Below are 24,905 nucleotides of genomic sequence, written 5' to 3'. Positions count from 1 at the left end.
TTCCTTTCAGAAGCTTTATTTCTAGTCGTTGTCATTTTTCTTTTCAGATTACTTTTTTTTTTTTTTATTCCAACAAGCCAGTCTGCAAGCATTTACATAAATGATGAATTTACTTCTAGGGATTGCATTAGGAGCTCTCATGACAAGAAGACAAGACAAGCTCTTCTTTCCATTCTTTCACATACACTGTCAGCTATTGACAATCTATTTTCAGAGTACTTCTACTCTATAAAAATCTTACCTTGTCTCCCTTGTAGCCAGGAGCTCCCTATTCAAAAATTAAAAAAAAAAGGGGGGGGGAAAAATCATAAAACAGAAACAAAGGCATAACATACTGCTAATTTAAGTAGGAACCCCCCCCAGTAAATAAGTTTCAGAAGTTTAATTATTCACAACAATAAAGTATCTCTCTGGAATCATTTAACATATAATTCTCTGCAAATTTAGATGTGTATTTTTCCTCATAATATTAGCTGTAAATATGCCACTCAGTTTGCCAGCCTCTTAGCTGATATACGCTACCATTTAAATAGGACTTTTAAACTGAATTGATCTTACGCATAGAGTAGTGTTAATCTTTCTACTGTGAATCAACAAGAATTCAAGCTGAGAAATATCAGATGTCAGAAGCCATTGGAGAACTATATAGGTGTTTTTAGTGATGACATTTTCAGTTCTATCTTTGGGATAAGTCTAATGCAAGTCAATACAAAATCACCTAACTTCAAAAGTTCCTTTTGTCAGTAGCATCCCACCTCTATACTTAAGCACATGGTTTCTCTCAGTATAGATGCTTCTCTAAATGAGAATTTAGTTTAGGTGCTCTAAATAATTGAATAAAGTAGATGTGTGAAAAATGGAAAACACATTTTCAGTTCAGTGGAACTAAACTGTGAATCAGGATCTGGAAGATAATTTGAAAACACCAAATATGAGTTAGCACTGTAGTAGTCACATACCTCTTCACCTTTTTCTCCCTGATCTCCTTTTTGAGGATCGCCCTATTGGAAGCAAAGGAATACAACTGAAATATGTATTGCCCTTTTATTTATCACTATTACACTAAAACCAAGAACACTGTTTAAGGAGCAGAAGTTGCTTTTCCTATTTACAAACATCCACACTTCTTCCTCCCACAATCAAGGACACATAATTCCTGTGTGAACATTAACATATAAACATTAACATCTAAAACTCAGCTACTGTTATTAGATGACTGAAATTATAGTCAGAGCAAGCCGCTTTGCTCAAGAGATTTGTGTACTGTTGGAAAGCTTTGTGGAGCTTAGAGAGCCTTTAGCTAGATTCAGAGACCTCTACTGTCAGAGAAAAACTGCAATGACAGGCCATGTTAACTTGGTAGAAGATTAGTTTCAAAGTTTTCTCTCTCACTTCTAAAGCAGCTAACTATAAACCTCTCATAGCAAAAGTCAATCTTTTAAATCATATTTTAACATACTTTTCTTTTGCTATATTCACTTCTATGGTTTGAATAAAACTAGATAGAAATTTGCTTTTTTTTTTTTAAATTCACTTTACCTTTTTTCCTTTTGGTCCTGGCTCACCTTTTTCCCCTTTGTTACCAGCACTGCCCTGAAACAAAGCAGGAAAATGTTATTGCTATTGTGAGGATAAAATTCTCCAGTTTCTCTAAGACTTTATCTTTGGGGCAGGCCAAAATCATTCTGGAATAAGCTTAGGTAGAAATCCACACTGACTCAGGTACGGCACATGTGACACTACTTTCACTTAGCTAAAATAAGTCTCATATTATAAGGCATCTGTGATTTTTTGAAAATCAATATTCAACGATAAATACATTTTCTACAGAGCATTTGAAAATCTAACCAGGAAGGTGTCACAGAAAACATACATGGTTCCCCTTCCCCATTTGTCAGAGTTACCCACCACTATCTGATCTTCTTTGCTTAAAATAACCCTGTGCACAGAACAGCTAAGTGTCAACATCCAGCAGCCCCAAAATAAAAAATTACTACACCATTATTCCTGTTTGGAGAATCATGAAGATGGGGACTAGAAAGCTTGGTGTATATGTGTATATATAAAAAATATATATCTAATAGGTTACATCTAATAATTTTGGACAAAATAACTCTTAAATTTTAAATTGGAAACAGGGGGTTTAGTTCCAGATGCACATTATCCAGAGCCAAGGGACTGGATGATAGGCCCTGCTGTCATAACCTGCTACACACATGGTTGACCGCTTGCTTAGTGTCTAGGGAGAAAGGCAAAAAACTCTGTATTGACCATGGTTGTCTCTGGGGGAGCTATTAAAGATACAAAAGGGATCAGAGAGGTCACACACTGTCTGAACTCCCACTTTTCTCTTCTTTACCAGAGTCAAGAAACAGTTACCTGTTGAGGTGTCACAAGAGAAAAGACAGTGTCAGAGGCAGAGTTTTAGACCTTTCTTCATATATGCCATCACCCTCAATCTTTTGAACCTTTATCCCTTACACAAATAGATGCTGCTGGTGGAAGCAAACCTTTGGCTAATGGACCTTTCCTTTCCCATTGCAAGATTCAAGACTTTTTTTATTTGGGCTTCAAAATCATGTACCTAATTATCCACAGTGTTTTATTACCCAATAATATAAATATATTTCCAAGATAGTATGTGATTATGGATAGATTTTTTCCTGAGCGCTTATAACAGTGGCCTTTCACAGTGATATGCTATGATACATCACTTCTTTTTGCAGTACATGCACAGCTAATGTCTTGCTTTTTACAGACATAGTAACCAATCAAAATACTGTGCAACGTTGATCTCAATGATTAAAATTCAGATTCTGGAGTCTTTTCAAATGAATGCATACTTACAGAATCACCTTTGTCTCCTTTTACTCCCTTTTCACACCAACAGTTCTTCCGCACACACTACGAGGTTAATAGAAACATTGAGAATGTTTTTCAAACATATTATTTCAGATTTTTAAAGCAGAAACTCTATTTTTGCCTAGCCACAGACCAGACAACATAACAGTAGAATAACAGGAAATAAATGATCTTCTAATTTATATATTTATTACATAATCAACATTACACTTCTGTATGGCCCAATCAGAATCAGTTGCTTGATTTATTTATATAAAACAAATAAATCTGTTACTACTGTAACTACAAACATTTAAGGTAGCATATACATAGCATATAGTACCGTGACACCTTACATAATTTTTCGACTATTTTGACACTGCTATCATTTTCTAACGAGACCACCAATGAACTTGCATGTGTTGTACTAGTCCTATTCCAGTCTGGTAGGACGTGTGCTTTATGTCTTACTGTTGATACTACTCACTAATGAACAGAAGTTGCAGATTTCTCAGGAGAAGGGATGGAAGAAATGGATGAAAGCTAAAATAAAAGCAACCATATTTGGAAACTTTACTCAGGGAAGGAAAGTTGATTAATACTGGAGTATTGTTGCATTATAGAAGCAGCAGACTTCAGGAGATCTGGTAAGAGTAATCAAAACACACAAAACTCAAAAAACCTACCTGCTTCTGTAACAAGGCTTCCTGAAAAGAAAAGAAAAGAAAAATATTACTTTCATATAGATTTAATTTCACTTAACAGAGTACTAATTTAACCATTTTTCCTCTCTAGTTTACAGAATTTCCAAGGCGAATGGTAAAGAATGTGAATACCTTCATCCTTCATCCCTTCCTCACAGTGGTAAGAACCAGTCTGTGGAATTACTCGTATGAAAAAGGGTTCTTCGGTAGGAATAGGTGGTTACTTCATGTGACCCATAATGATCAGAAAAAAAATGGCATGTAATGGGACAGCTAAATAGACTATATTAAGGAAGAATGCACACAAAGGGAATATGAAAAGGCTTCCTAATGAAAGGCCTTACTATGGAAGGCCCTACTAACAATATATAGGGGAAGGACTCGGTGATTTTATCAGCCTTATGCACGAGAACAAGTTACCTTCTGGAGTATTATCATACGCTCAGAGACATGCTCTGTGTGCTGGGAAATACCCTGTGCCTCCATCAGTGAACAGTGCAGCTGAGCTGTTATTCTCCAAGCACACAACTCCTTGGAGAGCGGCCGAGAGGAGGAAGCTCCCTCTGTCCTGACTCCTGATGTAGCAGAGACATGCACCACAAAAACCTCTGCACTGCCTTCAGGACTTACTTATCAAAGTTCACCAAGATCTGCCATGGCTAGACACTGACAAGATTAACATCAGCATTACTTACCAGTTCCAGCGCTACATCAACTATCAGGTTCTCATCATCCAGGCATAAGATATGCTTAGAGGATGAATCACCAGATATCACACGCAATTTTTCTTCTTGGACATTTTTCTTAGAAAGGCCAATGGTAGAAAAATGTATTCCAAGACTCCTAGCTGCTGTGGCTATACTCTGGACATTAGGGCTGTTTGGATGATCCACACCATCAGTCATCAAAAAAGCCACTTTCACACTTCTCTTACGACCTTCAGTTTTAAACAGCTGTGTGGCATTGGAAATTGCATAATAGGAGTAGGTGCCGTGGCCAATAAAGCCCAGAGACTTGACTTTCTCTTTAAAATTCTGCAAATTTTTCCAGGCTGTAAAGGGATGATCAATGCTGACTGTGCTGCTGAACTGCATACTTGCTAGTTTGACATTATACTTCTGAGACTTAACTGGCTTCATCTGGAAAATGCTGTCAGTTAAATTTTGAACAAAAATCTTCTGTATATCAAACAACTGATTTTTGGCACTTTCTGAACTGTCCAAGATAAAGACTATATCAATGAGACACGTATCACCTGTAATGGAACAAGAAAGTTAAATCTGTGAATGATGGGCACAGCTGCACAATAGATTTCAGATAATTCTCTGCAACAATCCCAATCCACAAATCATTTCCCCAAGGATTCCTCTGTCTTTCCAGTAAAAATTCTAAGGATGAATTTCACTGTAATTGCCAAGAAATTCTACTGAAGTAACTAAATTTAAGTTACTTTAATTCATACCAGTATTATTAAATACAGTCTACAGACAAAAACTTTCAAATTAGGGTCTAGATGGGATTGTTTCAGCATTTTAGTTGATTTTGTAGACCAAATTTTCCACATGCAATTGCAAACTAAAAATTAGGCTCCTTATCATTTATCTTAAGAGATATGTGTGTCAATGAAAATCATAGATCAAACTGAAGTCCATGACCAAGTAAATGTCACCACAGTATTTTCCAAGCCTGATAAACAAATTAAATCATGTTTTATAAATGCATAGATAAGTTGTCAATTACCAGCTAATTATCCTGAAATAAGTGGAGACATACAACACGGTCAATCAGAAATTTTAAGTAAATGGTTTTACCTTCATCTTTTTGCACGAAAGAATAAGAATTCTTTCCTTTCTTTCTGTTTTGCCCATATACTATCTGGTTTGTTGTCACAGCCAGAAGTAAAAAGCAAAAGAAAAAATGTTTTTTCCACATAGTGACTTTGATCCCAAATTAGACGACTTTTCCTTCCTGTTAAAAGTAAAAAAACACCTGTGAATACTTCATTAATAGATGCAAATAAATAAATACAGATACTTTACGTACAGAATACGTATTTGTGGGAAGCAGAATTCTAGTGACAACATATAAAAACAATTATGAAAAGTCACTGGGTAGTGATTTAAGCATAGCAGCCAGTACAAGCCCAACTATAGCTCACATGTGTATTAGAACCTGTTTTATTAGAGAAGAAATACGGGTAGAACAAACACACTGCTCCTTTTTTTTTCTTAAAAAAAGCCAGTGCTATCTTTAGCTTTCATTTGAACATCTAACAAAGAAGGGTAAAAGAAAATGTTACTAATGCCTATTGCTATTAACATACTTTGCTATTAAACTAATTATATTAGATTAGCAGAAATATTATAGAAAACATAGAATATAGTTTGTTTCTAGAAATCCCTAATTGTTAGGAATAAACAAAGATCTGGGTGTTTTGGGATGCAGATATATTACCTAAGTCTGGAGCATCAGTATGAACAACTTATTCTTCTAAGAAACAATGGCTTAGTAATGACATTCAATACATGAATGTATTATTAATGTTACATGGCTGTAACAGAATGTATGCAATATTTTCCATAAAGACAATGTTCTATTATAATGACAATATACACTAATAAAATTAACATTACAACATTTAACTCAGTGATACAACATATTTCTAGAGAAAACTGAACTCCATTAAAACTGATTTACAAAAAAAGCCTGAATTTACAATAATTCATTTTAAATATCATTAATAACAAAGACAATATATTAAATTTAAACATCCTTCCTAAATTCTCTTTTCAAGTCCACCAAGCGGTTACACATACAGAAACCATAAGTGCAGTCCTCTAAAAATGGAAAGGAAATAACTAATTCTCTTACCTTTGAAGGCATTAAAAAAGCAAATTGTGGGTTGAATAAACTGTCAGTGTAGAAAATATGTCCAGTAGGTCATACTGGAATATATGTTTTGTTTACAAAAATAAAGCAATCTGTAAACAAACAGCCTATCCACTTGTAAATGGCTCTACCTTGCATCTAGATCCTTTATGGTCCATTATTGCTGTTGCCCAAAATTTAAACTGAGATAGTCAGGCACTTAGCCAGGGCTGGGTAGGAGACCAAGCCATTTTATTAAAGGGGCAGCGTCAGTCTGGGAGCACGAGTGTTTTCCCATTTTAAATAACTGAACTTTTACATTAAGAAACTCACTTCTAGACAATGTGCATCTTTACCCATCACTTTTTGCCAGTCACACCTCTTCAGCTTGTCCATGTTGATGCTGCAGCACTGGCTAGATCAGAGATGTGAGATTAGTACATTATCATTTGTAGGCTAGAACTGAATTCTGACCCGATGGTCTGTGAGTCTGCCAGGACCATGAGTGTGTCTCAAAGGTGGTAATTGCATTAGCAATTACAATAATAAAAGACAACTTTAAAATAAAAAAAAAAAAAAGGTCTTCCTGAGCTGTTTGCCTCAGATTTTCTTTCTGCTCTTTAAATCCTCTCAGGGGTCAGACACAAACAGGATATCTAAAAGAGGGCTGTCATTTAGGTAGCTCTCAGCATTCTGCATGCAATTTATATTTGCTCTATCTAATGGCAGGCTTCAGAGTAGAATTGTACTGTCACAGTGTTAAGTAAAAAATTGGGGTGAGAGAAAGCATGCCAGTGGTAAGTCTTAAGGAATCACGACATGCCTTGAGGGAGTTTTGTGCAGATGCCCAGCAGAAGGTCAGCACCCAGCCTCTGGACAGGCATTGCCTACCAGGGAAGACATCCCTCGGTGCCTCGGTGGCCGTGCAGAATGGAGAGGTCCTTCACATAGTGCTGCAAAAGGGAGGACTCAGGCTTCATCACTGGGATGAATCGGGTCCCTGGACTGCTATGTGATTAAGCATTGAAATGTTTCAGTTACAGATTAAAAAATTTATTAATAATTTGGGCATTTCAGAAACACATCATGAAAACATGGTTTTGACTGAAGCAGATTTTTTGGCAGAGGTCTAATATTTAATCAAAAACATAGGATTGAAAATTTATAAAGAGTTGTTTATTAACGATCCAACTGTACTGAATAGCTTTAAAAAAATCTGCCTAAATGACATGTAAGCTGCACCCTTTAACTTTTCTAAAGACAGATTTTCTAGACTTGAGATCACTTTGGTAGCTGATGTCTGGGAGACTACTTGAAAATATATACAACAAAAATAGACTCGGTATCTAATTCTATAGGACAGTAATGTTGTCTATTCATTGCTTTTTTGTATTTATAAACTCAAAGACTGTGTGTGCTCTTTTTGTTCCAGCACCTGATGGAAGTTTCACAGTGAAATGAATACCTCTCATTACCCAGAAGACACTTTCAGCATGGCAAGTAGTGGGCAAAACTTAGGAATTGTTGTCTTACAAAAAAAATATGAAAGTTGAGGCTTTGCATTCTCTGTAAGTAATCCCTGCTTTTTTACTTTTGTAGGAATAGCGCATCTGAAAAGTGAAAAAGCAGAGAATACAGAATTTCTTAACTTTGATTTTGATATTGCAGATTTAATCACATTATTTAGTAGAAATAGAACAAATACCATGCTTATCAATTGCCACTGATATGCCCTTCTTGAAGGCATTCAACTTTCAAAAAAATGCTAAAGCACATCTGTTTATTCTGCATTACTTGCTCTCAGAGACTTCCCGGTCTCCTCATCAAGAAATTTCATTAATAAGGCTGATTATTTGCTATGATCCAGATTTTATTATGGGTAAACCAGAGAAACAGAAATAAAAAAGAATAACTATATATCAAAAGATTAACATCGATATTGTTTCATATGCTAAGTTAAAAATGCAAAATGGGAAATATTAAAGACATTTAGTGATTTCCTAAGCCTAAGGCAACAAGAAGGGCTTCTGTAAGTACAGGAGTAGCAAACACCAACCTTCTGCGATTATAAATCCACTGAACTATGCCTGCAGCAGTCTATGTACTACACCCATATAAAACCAAATCTGTTAAAATTAATGGTGGGTATTTTCCCTAAGGCAGACTAAACAAGGTGGGGAAAACTTTTTTCCCTCCTGCAGAATCCTGACAGACTCTTTTCTAACCTAAGTAAATTTCATGCAGTCAGCCTTGGAGTTCTTTGGCTACTTTCTACCGGATTTAAAACAGAAATACTAAGTCTTTAACAAGAAACAGGAGCCATGTTGCACCAATGCAGCACTTGGTGGCATCTACCATCACCACTCCCTGACACGCACACACATGGCAAAGAGAGATCAGCCCTTACTTGAGTTTCCTCCACTGGCTGCTCAGTCCACATGAACTCATGAACTTGACAATCAGAGCCCAAGGCTGCAAACCAGACACATCATTTGCTACCTCTTACCAGAACGGAGGGAAAAGATGCGGGTGGCTGGTGGGTGTAGTGGGAGCAGTGAGGACAGGGAAGGGGAATCAAGACAAGAAACTTAAGTAATGTGGGAAGGGAGCAGAAGTACTGCAAAAGAGGATTCCAAGCACTGGAGGAGTACCTGGGTGCATGCAATAAGCAGAAGTGTCAGGAAATCTGAGGTTACTGTTTTATGGCTGGGAGTGTAGGGGGATGTAGGACCCAAAGAAAACCAGTGTTAGCTACACTGTTTATCAAACAACTTGCTGTACTGGAAGGCAGATTTCATAAATCTGGATACAAATGTTATATTCTTCTTGAAGGAAGTTAAAACAGTTATGAGCAGGGAGGGGAAGAAGCAATCCATTGAGGAGAGTAACATTCTAAAATTCAAATTACCTTCAAATTCTGCAGTATGAAAAACTACAAGGAAGGAGAATTAATTACTTAAAATTCACTAATCAAATCCTCATTTTTTATTTTTGGTACAGTTACAGATGTTAATAGTGATGTAGTTGTATGTCTTATAGGATTGATACAAAATTGTAATTCGATACTCAACAATAACAGAGATTCGTTATTATTAAGCAGGCATTCTTCACTGCAGCGCTGGGCAGCACTGGGGATATCTCTGCCACAAGTACTCCTCTCAATGTATAAAATGTACTGTATTTATAATTTTCAAGGGTGTTGACAGCACGATCCAGTAACTTTTTACTTCTATACAGTTTTCCTTATCTTGCCACATATATCTTCTCTCAACATCCTGTTTTTAGTTAATATTTGACAGAATGATTCTTTAAAACACAGAAAGTTACAAGGTCAAGCAGTTTCCGGACAAAGTATGCACTCACAGCTGGATTTGAGGGAAACGATATGTTGGCAATCAACACATACACACATTTCGAGCTAAGTTGGGGTTTTTAACTCTATCATTCTCCTCTTTTTTTCAAAATTTGAAAATTAATTTACAAATCTTCATACTTAATTAGTTCTGGCATTGTTCACAATCTGCAATTGGTATTATGAATTTTATATCATACAGAACAATTATATAAAGTCATGACTATTACCACTATTATTAAAATGATAATCAGATGTATTAAATAATTTAGAACTTGTTCTGCCGATGGAGAGTGTCTCACATGTTCTTACTGTGAGAACAACTGAGGACGTATATTAAATAACTGTTTCACCATAATCCAAAGCTTGACATATAGAATAATTATTAAAGTAAAACACAATACAGCGAGTATTAATAAAACAATAACTGGGTGAAGCATCTTGTTAAAGATTCCAGTAGCAGTTGGTGATAACCCAAAAAGAGTGTCTCACCATCTGTGTTCTCAGTCTTTTTTTATTTTTTTCCACCACCTGATGTAATTCTTCTGCATCGTGACAGTAACTGAAGTTCTTTGTCCATTTTCTTGAACTTGCTCCAACAACCGTTTAAGTATTCATGTTGTAAGAGTCTTTTCACCAAGGTGAGATTCATTCCAATAGGAGTAGGTAATATATCTCACAATAAAGTATAATTAGACTGTGGTAATTGATGAGTTGTGACAGGAGTGGCATATTCCTTAATGTTAGTAAAGTTACAAACACAAATGTTAAGAGTGATTACTAGTATCTATAGTTGTATGATCTATAGACATAGACTCACAAGAGGTTTTTATACAAACACATCCTTTATCAATATACACAAGTACTGTTTCTGGAGTTTCCTTAGAATATATTTTAAAATGACAAACGTTTTGTTCTGTATCAAGGCAAATGTCTTGGGCCTTGATGGTATTGTTTTCACAGGTGAACTCGTTGTTTTCACACAGTACCTGTATCAATATTTACAGTTTGCCGTTTGCTTCTGTTTTACTTGGTCCGTACTTTATGCTCTATAGGGTAGAGTATAGTTCCAAGCTGATTCACTCTCAGTGTAACGATTGGGTGTATAGTGTATATCAAAGCGCTGCACATTGTCAGCACAAAAGCTGTGGCTTTATCATCAGTGGGGTCATAAGTAAAATTGACTAGATATCACCAGGACTGAATTTTTTTTTTTTTCAAATTCAGTCATATTATTTCAAATTACTTTCCCAATTTCAGTAGGTAAGGTGTTTTATTCACCCTCCTGTATAATTGCATTTATCATTGATTGTATCTACAGCTGAGTTTGGACACAGCTAAGGGCTAGAGAGACATTACTTTGGATTGTGCTAAGTGCATCTGCAATCAGATGGTGGTTCTTTTTGTTTATCTGTCTTCACTGAGGTAATATATCTGATAATAGCCATTGGTTAGTTCTGAGAGCTAAAAGGGAGGATTCCAAAGCGGGTTTCAATCCACTTAGGTCACTGGTCACTGTGGTCTCCCAGTCCCGTTCTAATGACACCAGTTATGTGTCTCCTTGATCGTCCTGGAGAGGTGAGGGATCGACTATGTAACCATGTTAAGCATCCTGTGTAGGAAGTACCCAGGAAAGGTGAGCATGTAGGTCTAATTGCAGAAATGTTAGTCTGCATAGTTAACTCCACCCGTCTGAGGGAATGTGATGGATTAAGCAACACTTGCTGTTGTCCTATACTTTTAATTATGTAAGGGTAGATGTTGCATTTTCTCTACCTGGCCACTTGCTTGTGGTTGGTATGGGGTGTGTAATTTTCAATTAGTACCCAAAAATTTAACTACACTGGAGATAAAATGTGGATCTCAATCTGATGATATTACATTTGGAGTTCTAAATCTTGGGATTATTTCATTCAGTAATATCTTGGTTACTTCACGAGTTTTATTTTACAAAGAAATGCTTCAGGCCAACCCAAAAAGGTGTCAGTTAACACTAAAAGGTATCGGTACCCCCCTTTTCTAGGCAGCTCTGAAAAAAATCTATCTGCCACATTTTTCCTGGCATATTCCCTTTCTCTATGCTTCCGTATGTTATTTTATTCTCAGTTTTTGGGTTATTTTTCAAGCATATTTTATATCTTCCTGTTACTGATTTTATAGTCTGCATCAAATTCCTAGCAACTATTTGCCTGGACAAGAATGCATATAATGTTCTAGTTCCTCAATGTGTTTTATTATGTTTTATCCTTATCAAATGCCATAATGTATTAAATGGCACTACTATTCTTTTGTCTGTTAAAATTGCCCATCCCTTGATGTAAATTTTCGTCTTTTATTTCTCTATTAATCTCAAATCCTTTTCATCGTATTTTGCCTGTTCAGGTAGTGGCAATTTCTTTTCTGGGATTAGACTCAAGGTTATATCTGTTTCAGCCACCCTTCTCGCTTCCTGATCTGCGAGTCGATTACCTTGTTCTTGGGCAGAATTATTTCACTGATGTCCTCTGCAGTGCATAACTGCGACTGTTGAAGGTAACTGTACTGTGTCCAAGAGTTTTAGTATCACTTCTGCATGCTTGATGTTTTTCCCTTGTCCATTTAAAAGTCCTCTTTCTTTCCAAATTGCTCAATGGGCATGGACCACCCTGAAGGCATACTTAAGAGTCTCTCCATACGTTCACCTTTTTCCCTTTTTCCAATTCTAATGCTCTGGTCAGGGCTATGATTTCAGCTCACTGCGCCAAGGTATCTTTGGGAAGCTGCTTAGCTTCAATTTTCTCTTTTTCTATCGTGACTGCATATTCAGCCAGTTTCTTTCCATTCTCCACAAAACTGCTTCTGTCTGTGTATAAGTTCATATTTACCTCTTCAAGAGGTTCTTCCTTTAAGTCTATTTGACTGACATACACTGTCTCAATGGTTCGTATGTAGTCATGAGTTGTTGGTTCAAAGTTCTGTTTCTTACTTAAAAAGGATGTAGGGTTATTGATACTTGCTGTCACTATATCAACATCGTCTTGCTCTGTAAGGGTAGCCTGATATTTCGAGAACCGTGAAGGTGACGACCAATGCCCTCCCTTTTGTTCCAAGACCGTTGCTACGGCATGTGTTGTATAAACAGTTAATCTCTGTCCTCAGGTAAACTTCTGTGCTTCCTGTATAAGAAGTACTGTAGCAGCAATAGCTCGGATGCATCCTGGCCACTCTTTGCTTATTTCATCTAATTGCTTAGAGAAGTAGGCCACTGCCCTCTTGTGGGGTCCTAATTTCTGAGCCAAAACCCCCAATGCCACTCCTTGTTGTTCATAATAGTAGAGTCAAAAGGGTTTCATCAAATCAGGCAGTCCTAGAGCAGATACTCTCATTAGTTTGAATTTCAGCTCTTTAAATGTGTTTTGAGCCTTATCTGTCCATTTCAAATATTTATTTTCTTTTATGAGCTGGTATAATGGTTTTACTAATAGTCCATAATTCAGTATCCCTAATCGACACCACCTTGCCATTCCCCAAAAGGTTCGTAATTATTTTATTCTCTTAGGTGCTGGCGTCTGGCATATAGCCTCTTTCCTTTCATTGCCCAGTCATTGTTGTCCTTGTGATATTTTAAATCCTAGATAGACCACTTCTTTCTTCAAAATCTGGGCTTTCTGCAATGCAACTTGATACCCGTTGGTCCCCAGAAAATTCAGTAAAATCACAGTCCAATTTTTATATACCTCTTAGTCTTCAGTCACAATCAGGATATCATCTATATATTGTAACAGAATTCCTTTTTCCTTCTGGTCTCATCCACACTTCCAAGTCTTTTGCTAATTGATTTCTAAATATTGTGGGGCTGTTCTTGAATCCTTGTGGCAACACAGTCCATGTTAATTGAATTTTTCTCCCTGTATCGGGGTTTTCCCATTCAAAAGGAAATAATTTCTGACTTTCAGGTGTAAGAGGAAGGCAGAAAAAGGCATCTTTAAGGTCTAATACAATAAATCATTCAAGATTCTCTCTCAGGTTGGTTAAGGAAGTACAGGGATTTGCCACTACTGGATGCAGGTCCTCTACTACTTCGCTTATTGTTCTTAGATCTTGAACTAACTTAGAGGTTTTACCATCCAGCTTCTTTATTGCCAATATAGGGGTGTTGTATTCAGATGAGTATTCTATTAATAATCCATAATTAATTAAATTCTTAATTATGCTTTTAATCCCTTTTCTGTCTTCTAATTTCAAAGGATATTGTTTAAGTCTCACTGGAGCTGTCCCTTCTTTTGGTTTTATTATTACAGGTTCAGCATTTTTAGCTTTGCCTGGTATTACTGAAGCCTGTACCCATGGTATTATCTGATTCATTATTTCTTCCATTATTTCCTCTTTTGGTACCTCAGGTGCAGTTAATGCTAGACTCAGAACTTTTACATGTTTTTCTTCGGGTACCCTAAATTCAATATTCCCATCAAATTTAATTTCTGCATTTAACTGTTCCAATAAATCCCCACCTATTAACAGTCTCGGAGCATCCAGTAGGTAGAGAAACCAGCGGAACTCTCATGAGTTGTGACTTATGTATAGCCCGAATGAATGGTCCCCAAATCTGAAAAGAATGCCTTTCTTACCAGTGGTCCGTGTCTGTCCCTGCAGTAGATCTCCGAATCGGTGACTCCCTCCAGAAATTATTCTGGGGCTGGCTAAGGGAGTCCCCGACTTGGTATTCCCTGCAGCCGAACAGAGACTGCCCCATCTGGGTCACCAAAACTGATACAAAATCGTAACTCAATACTCAATAATAACAGAGATTTGTTATTATTAAGCAGGCATCCTTCACTGCAGCACTGGGCAGCACTGGGGATATCTCTGCCACAAGTGGTCCTCTCAATGTATAAAACGTACAGTATTTATACTTTTCAAGGATGTTAACAGCACAATCCAGTAACTTTTTACTTCTATACAATTCACCTTATCTTGCCACATATATCTTCTCTTGACATCCTGTTTTTAGTTAATATTTGACAGAATGATTCTTTAAAACACAGAAAGTGACAAGGCCAAGCAGTTTCTGGACAAAGTATGCACACACAGCTGGATCTGAGAAAAACAATATGTTGGCAATCAACATGTACACCCATTTTGAGATAAGTTGGGGTTTTTAACTCTATCAGGATAGAGTTTCTCCTAAATCAGACAGTTATTGCAATGTTTGCTCTCCCTGGCCACAGACACTGAAGCAAGTGGTGTTTTACAAACCATTGCCATGATAAAATGGTGTAGATAATCACATTTCCCTGCCTCTTTTCAGCTCCCTTGTAGAAAACCGCATGGAAACCATGCCTGCTTTGCTTTTCATTTGGTGTTTAAATAACAGCAATGGAATATGCTAACTAGGAGCTTTTAAGTAAGCAGAGTATATTGAGCTTTTAAGTAAGCAGAGTACATTTCCTGCTGTTTTCACTAATTTTTTGGTGAAGGGGAAAGAATAGGGGGAGAAAGAATAAGGGAAAAAGGAATAGGGCATCACTGATCAGTCAGCATAAAAAGTCTTTGCCTTTATTTAGGTTAGTAGAAGCACCCTTCATCCAGCCCAGGAGCAGTCTCCCCTATTTCTAGACCAAACACTTCCTTCTGCTTCTCCAAGGGCAGATCCCTTTTTAAAAAGACATTCAGCTAGAAATTACACCTTTGCAAACACCCATAATCTAGTCATGTGTGATGTGAGCCACAAGTATGACAGCATATGAAACTAACTTATTTAAAGGGTGAGATCTACATACTAAGTAACTTAGTAAGGTCTTAGCTCTTAGCAAAGATGGAGATACTGCTAATCTGGTTGTGTGCTGGTTTTGGCTGTGGTAGAGTTAATTTTCTTCATAGTAGCTGGTATGGGTCTATGTTTTGGATTTCTGCTGAAAACAGTGTTGACTGATAACACAGAGATGTTTTCATTATTGCTGAGCAGTGCTTACACAGAGCCAAGGCCTTTTCTGCTTCTCACTCCACCCCACCAGCGAGGAGGCTGGGGGTGCACAAGAAGTTGGGAGGGGACACACCTGGGACAGCTGACCCCAACTGACCCAAGGGATATCCCAGACCATACAACATCATGCTCAGCAATAAAACTAGGGAGAAGTTTGGCTGGGGGGCTGCTTCTCTGGGACTAGCTGGGCATCAGCCAATTGGTGGTGAGAAATTGTTTTCATTTGCATCACTTGTCTTTCTGGGGTTTTATTTCTCTCTCTTTGTTATCTTCCTTTTTGTTACAACATATTACTAGTACCATTATTTCAATTATTAAACTGCTCTTAGCTCAACCCACGAGTTTTCTCACTTTTACCCTTCCAATTCTCTTCTTCACATCCTGCTGAGGGTGGGGGTAGTGAGCAAGCGGCTGTGTGGTGCTTAATTACTGGCTGGGTTTAAACCATGACAGGTTTCATGGGAGAGCTGTCCATCTGCCATATGATTGTACATAGTACCATTCCTACACAGAATTGTCAGTCTGTGCATGCTCTGTTAACATGAAAAGTACTGGAGGAACATGCTGCTACAAGAAAAAAATCATACATGCCACCACCAATCACAGTCTTTCCCCACTGCAACTGAGGAAGGATTAGCTGTCCCAGTAGCTGCAGCCTGTTCCTGAAAGGCCCCCTTCCTAGACACCTCTACATCATCTTCTGTCAGATGATGGATGAGCATGTGTCACCTCCATTGAGGTTAATTTTCTTCATTAAATAAGTGTTGCCTTCATCACACAAACTGAGACTAAAGAGTTTCAATGGAATACAATGTTTTACACTAAATATCTGTTAATGCTACATAAAAATGATAATTACTGGCAGCATCCAGCATCTTTTGGATCAGACACAATGGTGACGATTAAGCATTTAATTAGTAACAAATTAGTCACATGGATCACTCATACTGTTTACATACTTTTTCTCACCTTTATGCATGTTTAGATCAAGGCTTGTAAACAGCCTGTCCATCCAGAAACAGATCATCAGCTACAGAAGAATGCTCTTTCCAGCAATTGTCAAGGTTTATCTCCACTATATGCCAAACCAGAACTGAGTGAATGGATTTCCAGCTGTGTTCAAAGGTCTCTCACTTTTTTTGGACCTGCAAACATGACTCATCTGGCAGAGATCAGAAAATGTTAACATTTATGATTTTTAGAATAACAATTTGACTGGTCAAATACACGTATAACCTGGTAGATCTCAAAAACATCCAGTATTCAGACAGCAATGGCGTCAAGTTTGGTTGTACTTCTCTGGCTAGAAAATCTGTAGATCTGTTACATGTTGTGTGTAACTGGTCTCTGGAAACAGCCTAAGCTGCTCTTCACTACTTACTGTGCTTTGGAAGTACAATAAGGATCTTGACAGTTCTCTCACAGCATTGTAGATTTACAATTCAGAGCTTTATTTTTTCACTAGTCTTGCCAGTACATAGTTGCATAGCTTTATATTCACTTAGAAATCAAATCTGATGGAAGTAATGCCTCCAGATTTACAGCATTGTTTTTAACACTACTAATACTTCTTGCTAAGCTGTTTAGTACAGCAGTGTTTCAATGGCTGCTCTGAACCACATGCTGTCAACCCAGCTGCTCAGTACATCCAGCTCCCAGGACTACTGAATCTGTCTAAATGCACTCATTACATGACCATACTAAAGCTCTGGTCTGCAATACAAAGTTTCATCTGTAAAAGTCATGTTATGTTGCTATTGAATTTTGAGTTAAAAAGCCTTTAGTTCCTGCATTCATGCTAACTCACCTCTTCTATTGGAAAATATCAGGTATCAGCTTTCTTTTCTGGTACAATACCTATACTCCTTGAATAATTCCTGCTATTCTCATCACTGCAGCTCAAAAACGGTAAAGAAGAAATAAAATTAAACATACAGAGCTGACAAAGATAAGACATAGCTTCTATATGAAGACAGACAAAGTAAATTCTGATTCTGTAACTTGGAAAGCCACAACCGAATGCAAATGGGATACAGATCTATGAAAGTATGAAACAAGATGACTATTCTATAGTACATGAATATAATATATCAAAGGACTTACACTGCGGATTAGTTTGGTGGAGAATATTAACCAAAATTGACTGCTCTAAATTTACTTCCTCCCCACCCCCCCAGTATGCTCTTCCCTCAATAAGAATGACAATAGTTACTATAAAGAATAGTAGATTTTTTTTTCTGGCTAGGAGACATAGCTAATGGATGCAATTTGAAGTACGTATTTTAAACAGCTTTTAAAAACCCCTGTTCCAAATACTAGATATCTCTTAATTCAGTGCCATTTTTATTCATATGTTATGTAAGTAAGCCATGATTATTTGCCTTTTTAAAATCAGATTGCAATAAATGTATCAAAAGGATCATTTAGTTGCTGAATTCAATTTATGTAAGCTATAAAGATATTTATGCTACCTAAGTCCTGCCCTCTGGTGTGTCTACATGATAATGCATAATGATAGTATTTCATACTAGGTAACTCATTCAGCATTTAATCAGGACACAGCTAGTAAATAAGGCTACTGTCTGGGCAAAACATTTGTCCCCTTGTAATAGAAGGTGGAAGCTAAAGACTAAGATATTAAAAGACTAAGATACAATGCTTCAAGGAGGGAGGATATCTCCTGGAAGAACTGGTTTTACTCCTTAGTTCCTATCTGATCCTGAGAAACTAAGTACTCATTTCACACATTCCTGTCTTTTAGATACCCAGACTGGGGGCTCCAGTACCTGACACATGGATCTTCTGAGCACTACAAAGTCAGTGAAAACTCTAAGTGATCAGTGAATGTATCAGCAAGGTAGTATGATCTGCTGAAGTAAGTACAGTTCCAGGTTGTCAGAGAATTCAAATGACAGTCTTGTGTCACTTAGGAACACATGTAATACTGGCCTTAGAAATGTTCTGCATTAGTCTTAAGGTAAATTATTACTTACAATTGTAAGAAAAGAGAGCAAGGATTAAAACAGTAACCATTCCAAAAGAGACTTACTTTAATTCCTGGCAGTCCAGTTCCTGAAATTCCACAATCCCCTTTTGAACCAGGCTCACCTTGTTGTCCCCCCCAAAAAACCCCAAACCAACCTAACCAAACCAAACAAACAAAAAAATCAACAAAAATTTGAATTTAGAATAATTTTTGTAAAATGTTTGACTTCACTGACACCTTAAAGAAAAGATGACCAAAGTTTTTATGTGTGGTGATCACATCATCTGTAGTGTAGCCACTTTGTGGCTACAAAAAATTATCAGTTTGAAAAAGTGCTTTGGTCAGGCTCAGCAATGAAGAACGTGGTTAGAATACAGCATATTTCATTTTCAAATCCTTTAAATAACCCTTTGTAAAGCCTCTACACTTCAATTTATTTTTGTAAGCACCTGGTGAATAAGGTTGCTTATCATAACGTATGATATAGTTCAAAAGGCGTTCTCTCCATAACAGTCAGCTACTGATAGCGATCCAAACTGAAGAGTTACCTTTTTTTTCACGAGTTTCCCTAGAAGAACAGGAGCTCTTAAATGTATAAAAAGGCTTGTCCTCACTCAAGTGTATCCTTTGCTCTACTGTTTTAAAATCATGCTTTTTGTTCACAGGTTACCTTTGAACCTTGAACACCCAAACCTTGGGATCCCTTTGGTTCAGGTATTCCTTAAGGACCCTGGATACCCTAAAAAGATAAGGTAGGAGGTTAATTTCAAAACTTTCATAGATTAGTTTTTCAGTTAATAAAATGAAGTAATTACCTTCAAAAGGAAGTACTGTGTCTGTGAAAGTCTTGCTGTCTTTATTTCAATTCCGCTTGCTCACATTTCTATGCTTCTCAGTGAATAACAAGGACAGCAACAACAACTGATACTAATGGAACAAGTGAAGTTGAGAGGTTCTTTCAAACTTACCCAACCCTATGCAGTGGCATAGGATGCTCTGCTGTCTAAAACCAGTCACCTTCCTTACTCAAAAGGCTTATTATTTTGAATGCCTCAGTCAATGAATGCCCAAGGTGAAAGACCTGGTGGGCCAGCTGGACCCACTGGACCCTTAGAACCTTTCTCACCCTGAAAATATATGGCACTTGCATACAGTAACTTGCATTAGGATTTTACTATGAAATTGTACAAAATTAAGTGATAATCACAACATATACAAAGAATGAAAGTATGATCTATACAAATGAAAGAATTTTCAGTAGAAATACTAAAACCTAGTGGAAATAGTCTTGCAATCTGTACCTACAAATTTTGCAATCTCATTGCTGGATCTGTATAATTTGGCATACTTTTAAAAGGACACACATTTTACATAGACTGAGAGAAGTTTGTACCCCAGCTTCAAACTCCATATCTAATTAATACTTTCTCTTACCTAAAATCAGATAAACTAGTACTATCGGGTGTGCATCATGACATGGAGGACTGCAACAGCACATCTGAAACAGTCTGCTAGGCTCCATCAAGCAACAACTTTTGCAAGTTTAAGTAATCATAATCTAAAACAGAATTAATGTGAATGACAGCAATGTCAGACTACATACTTTTTCCTGTTTCTGTAAAGGGAAGAGCAGCAGTAGACTTACATAACTAAATTAGAAACTGCCGTGTCTTTAAAAAAGTCAAAGTTTACATCACGTTGCAATGTGCAAAACTCCAGTAGTATTTCGGTGTTCTCTTTCAGTATTCTTGAAAGGATTTGGCTAGTTTAGCTAGTCCCCCTTGGCCAGACATGACACGAATACAATAAATCTCAGAGGTGGATATAAACTAAAAGAAAAGCCAGACTTCTAGGAATCAAATACAGAAAAGCATAACAAAGTCATAGGGAAAAAAACGTTTCCAATTAATATATCAAAAACCATTAACTAACCTTGGTATACATTGATCTCTTATGAATTTTAAGAGATCTTTAAAGAAGAAAAGAAGCTCAAAATGGAGCTTCCACTGTACAAAGTCCCTACATGATTAAAAATTCTTAAAGAACTCACAGACTTGTACATAGAACAAATCTGGAATATTCTGCAGAGTTACAAAAAAATGTAAATTTATACCTCATCCATGAGGAGAAATTGCTGAAAATAGTTTGAGATACAACTGCATGAAAGCAATTCTCACATATATGGTATCAGAAGTAAGCAGATCTTACAAGGAATATAAAAGGGACTGATCAGAAGTGTAAGCAATGTCTGAGAGGCCGGAAAATGTATGATTAAAATGAGACTTGCCAAAAGTCAAGCTGAATTAGATCCTGAGTTATTTCTTTCTTTTTATATGTAAGTTTATTTAGCCATATCAATTACAAGGAACAGGGAAATATAGAAAGCAGCTATTATGCAATAGTGATGAAGAGATTAATAATCTAGGTACAACCTCAAAACTAAACAAATATTATGCATTATTTATAAATAAATATGCTACTATTGGACAAAGGTGCAAATGTAGAGATAACTACAGGAAAACCAGAAGTGGAAAATCACAGTGTGGAAAACAGAAGCAAAGATCCAAGAGTTTAAAAGGCTCAGAAACTTTTCAGAAACCCACAGCATCACTAACCAAATACTGTTCCAGCATTTATTTTGAGATCAACAGAGGAAATATACTTTCTTAGTACGGTAGAATGATCAATTATAAAATGTGTACATCCCAACAGTTCATGTGATCTAGTAACTGTGATACAGTGGTCTCTAAGAAGGTGAAATTCTTCTGCATTCTTAAACACCAAACAGCTCTTGTGTTTTCATTAAATTTGCTTGGTACCCGTCACTAGAGTAATGGCATTTACTGGTTCAAAATAGAATTTTTAGTTTTTAAATTTCTCTGAATCTCTCTTGTGCTAGAGACACAGGAAATGCCTCTTCCGTAGTTTGTGTATAAGTTAGTAGTGTATTTGGACCCTCATTAAGACTCAAGAAATGCATAAGTTGTCAGATATTTAAGCTGCTGACTCCCTAGTACCTAAAGAACTTCCTCTTAAAATCAAAGTTAGATGATGTGATTATTGCAAGTATTAACTAAACTCATGTCCCATACTTCCCTATGGAAAAATGTTAGGAACACACAAACTGAAGTTCATCTTTGTTATAAAAAGAACCAGTAGGTGATTATTGGAAACAGATGTGAAAAAGTCAGTCATTATGTCCCACTTCAACAGTAGCAAAGGAAGTGCAATGATGAAAAATGAAACAGATAAGCATGAAAATACAGGCTGCCAATTTTGCCTTTGATATACGATAGACTACTCTGTTTGAATCACTCTTAGTTTTTCCACATATTTTGGCCTACTTTTTATTTATCAAAACAACTGCTGAGTTCCTAAAGACTACTATTATTAAGGAAAAAATGCTGGTATTATGAGGAAAAATGCTTTTAAAGTGGAAGGAATATTGGAATTAAATCTAAGCCAACTAATTGTTGTGCCATTAGACCACATTTGTGGCTTAAATTCATGAACCCTGTGAATATATAACACAGGAAATGTAGTTTCTTGGATAATACAAATTCTCCAGTATGTTTAGAGACAAGAAAAAACAGCCAACAAACATTAACACAAATGATGGATCCACATGTTTTTAAACTACAGGCACTGAATACAGGGAGATTACTGGAAGGATGGAAGAACGATGGTTTATCATGTTTTCTTTAAAAAGTTTTGCAAAGCTATAAAAACATTGGAAAGACCATTAAAAATTATTTACTGTAATTCAAAGGAGAAAGTAGGAAAATATTTAATAATGAAGCCAAAGACTATGCATTTCCTTTGTTTTCTGAGAAAATATGAGAGGACCTAAAATAAGGAACTAAGATCCTGACTCTAACAGTGCCAGAGAAACCATGAAAAATGTGACATTTAAATATTTCCAGGCCACATATCAGCTTTTATATCTGAAGAAGGAAGTTATTGAGAGAGAACCTGAAATTGTCTAATTAGTACTTCAGCTTATAATTTCTATTTCAGACAATTTTAAAGAGAGTTAATAACAACTAAAGGACAAAAGGTAGACGTGCACATCTGCATGGCTTGCAGAAAAGCAGGTTCTGAAATCCTAATCACAGAGGACCAAGGAAATCTCTTTTTTTCAGGTAATTTATAAATAAGAAGAAAACGTAATTACTGTGAGTGTGATCAAATATTGGAACAGGTTGCCCAGAGAGGATATGGAGTCTCCTTTCTTGAAGAAACTCAGAAACCAACTGGGCAAGATCCTGAGCAACCTGCTCTAGCTGACCCTGACTTGTGCAGAGGAGTTGGACTAGGTCACCTCCAGAGGTGCCTTCTAACCTCAGACGTTCTATGATTCTCTGATACCAGGCCATATTTCACTGAGAAATTAACCCATATTTCAGAAATTTCACTCAAAGTACAAAAATGTTCTCATAAGTGTACCTTACTCCCATTGCAAGACCTCAGCAACTGTGTGGGTTGTGGTACCAAACTTACTAATGTGTACCTCTTTCACCTGACCTTTCAAAGACGATGTTAAAACACTCATTTCTGATCTCCTGTGAATGACATGAAAATGCTTATCATCCGTTCCTCTGTTAAACAAACAACAGGTCTGACAACAGGACAAACCATACAGAAATACATCACTACACAGAAGCATCAGAAGTCATAAATCCAATAATGAAAAAGATAAGCAAAGCAAATTTTTGCTTTGTCAAAGCAGAACTGATGACCTAACCATACAGGTTTGGAAAAAACTGACCAAGAACCCAGGCATGCCAGAAACAGCACGCTCCAATTCAGATGTCTCCCTGTTTTAAAGGTCTGAGATCAGCTAATTTGCTTAAAAGAAGAGACAAACAAATGTACATGGGTTAGAGTAGGCATGCTTACCTGTTTAATACCTGTTTTTTCTGCATTGTAGTTTTGAGCTGACCACTAACTGAAAATGTTACTAGCTATTTTAACAGCTTTTCTCTTTCATTTAAATAACAAATTCTACCTGATTAAGTTAATACCTAAGGGACATGTAAAAACCACCAACATCTTATATAAAAGTCTCTTACAACTCAAAAACTGAAGAAGTATTCCAAATCATCACTTTTTTATGAAGCATTTATTTTTCTTTATGAAATAATGGAACTTAACAATATGTAATTGTCTATAAATACATTAATATAAATCGTTATGTTATTTATAGTATGGCATATTGATTTATTCATTTACTACATTCATCGGGGGTTGGACTAGATGACCTTTAAAGGTCCCTTCCAACCCAAACTATTCTATGATTCTATGATTTATATGCCCATTAGTAAGTAATACATTCCCACTATTTGCTGTTACAGTAAAATACTGGATCAATCCTCTGTTTTAGTAGAATATTCATCTGCTTTTACTTTTCATAGTTGTTTTGTTTGGTATAAGAGGTCTCAGAAATATAAACAGAATGTAGGCTGTAACATCATGCAGCATTAATGCAAGGTTTGAAATAAAGAGATTACAGAATAATCAAAATAACTAGTACTTAAAAGAAAAAGGTAATTCAATATTGCCTGCTTCCACCTTAAAAAATTAGTTTAATAGAAGTCAGTTTTTACTTCACCTGGAAGACCAGCTAACATTTTAAAGTATACAAATTGAACATTGCAGTAACAGCTTAATTTCTGCAAGGAAATGCTGACTCCTTTGTTTCTCTTGTTAATCTCTTTCATGGCAGATCTTAAATCTCCCAAATCCTTAACGTTCTTCTTTCATAATTAGCAAGAATAACAAATGTTTTTTCTTAGACAGCAAAAATTTGGTTTTGCTAAAAATATTAATTTTGCATAGTATCGTAGAAATTACACTGTCCACTATACGGAAAAATGAGTAGTATTGCTTTAATCTATGCAGAATGGAATTTAGGACTAAAGGTTCATTTTCTGACCTGAGTAAATTCTCCTTAACTCCCTACTCTCTTTCCCAACCTCAACCATTCTGTGAATCTGTGATACTCTGTATTTGCTGTACTGTTTCATCTACTCCAAAGATGCTCATGTCCAGGCAGTTGCACTGAAGTGGAATAGGTAAATTCTGTCCTTTGTCGACATACAGAACTAGCAACATGGGACAAGGTTTATGAGATCCCTGTCACAGTAAGCAACTCTCTACAGATTCCTGTCTCCCCTCCAAAAAGACTGTAGA

General features: G+C 36.5%; 1 protein-coding gene across 1 annotated transcript in view; it reads right to left on the bottom strand.

Annotated features, from left to right (window-relative positions):
- Positions 1-6,635, bottom strand: part of COL28A1 (collagen type XXVIII alpha 1 chain) — a 72,975-nt gene extending 66,340 nt beyond the window's left edge. Inside the window, exons 1-8 of the mRNA XM_069774577.1 lie at positions 6,417-6,635; positions 5,357-5,513; positions 4,241-4,800; positions 3,528-3,548; positions 2,848-2,904; positions 1,540-1,593; positions 960-1,001; positions 242-268 (exon numbers count right to left, since the gene is read on the bottom strand). Coding sequence (XP_069630678.1) covers positions 242-268; positions 960-1,001; positions 1,540-1,593; positions 2,848-2,904; positions 3,528-3,548; positions 4,241-4,800; positions 5,357-5,477 — 882 coding nt within the window. The 5' untranslated portion in view covers positions 5,478-5,513; positions 6,417-6,635. The remainder of the gene's footprint in view (positions 1-241; positions 269-959; positions 1,002-1,539; positions 1,594-2,847; positions 2,905-3,527; positions 3,549-4,240; positions 4,801-5,356; positions 5,514-6,416) is intronic.
- Positions 6,636-24,905: the final 18,270 nt, after the last annotated feature.

Source organism: Haliaeetus albicilla, chromosome 2 (genome assembly GCF_947461875.1).
Source record: "Haliaeetus albicilla chromosome 2, bHalAlb1.1, whole genome shotgun sequence".
Taxonomy (NCBI): Eukaryota; Metazoa; Chordata; class Aves; order Accipitriformes; family Accipitridae; genus Haliaeetus; species Haliaeetus albicilla.
This window is presented reverse-complemented; position numbering and strand designations above follow the sequence as displayed.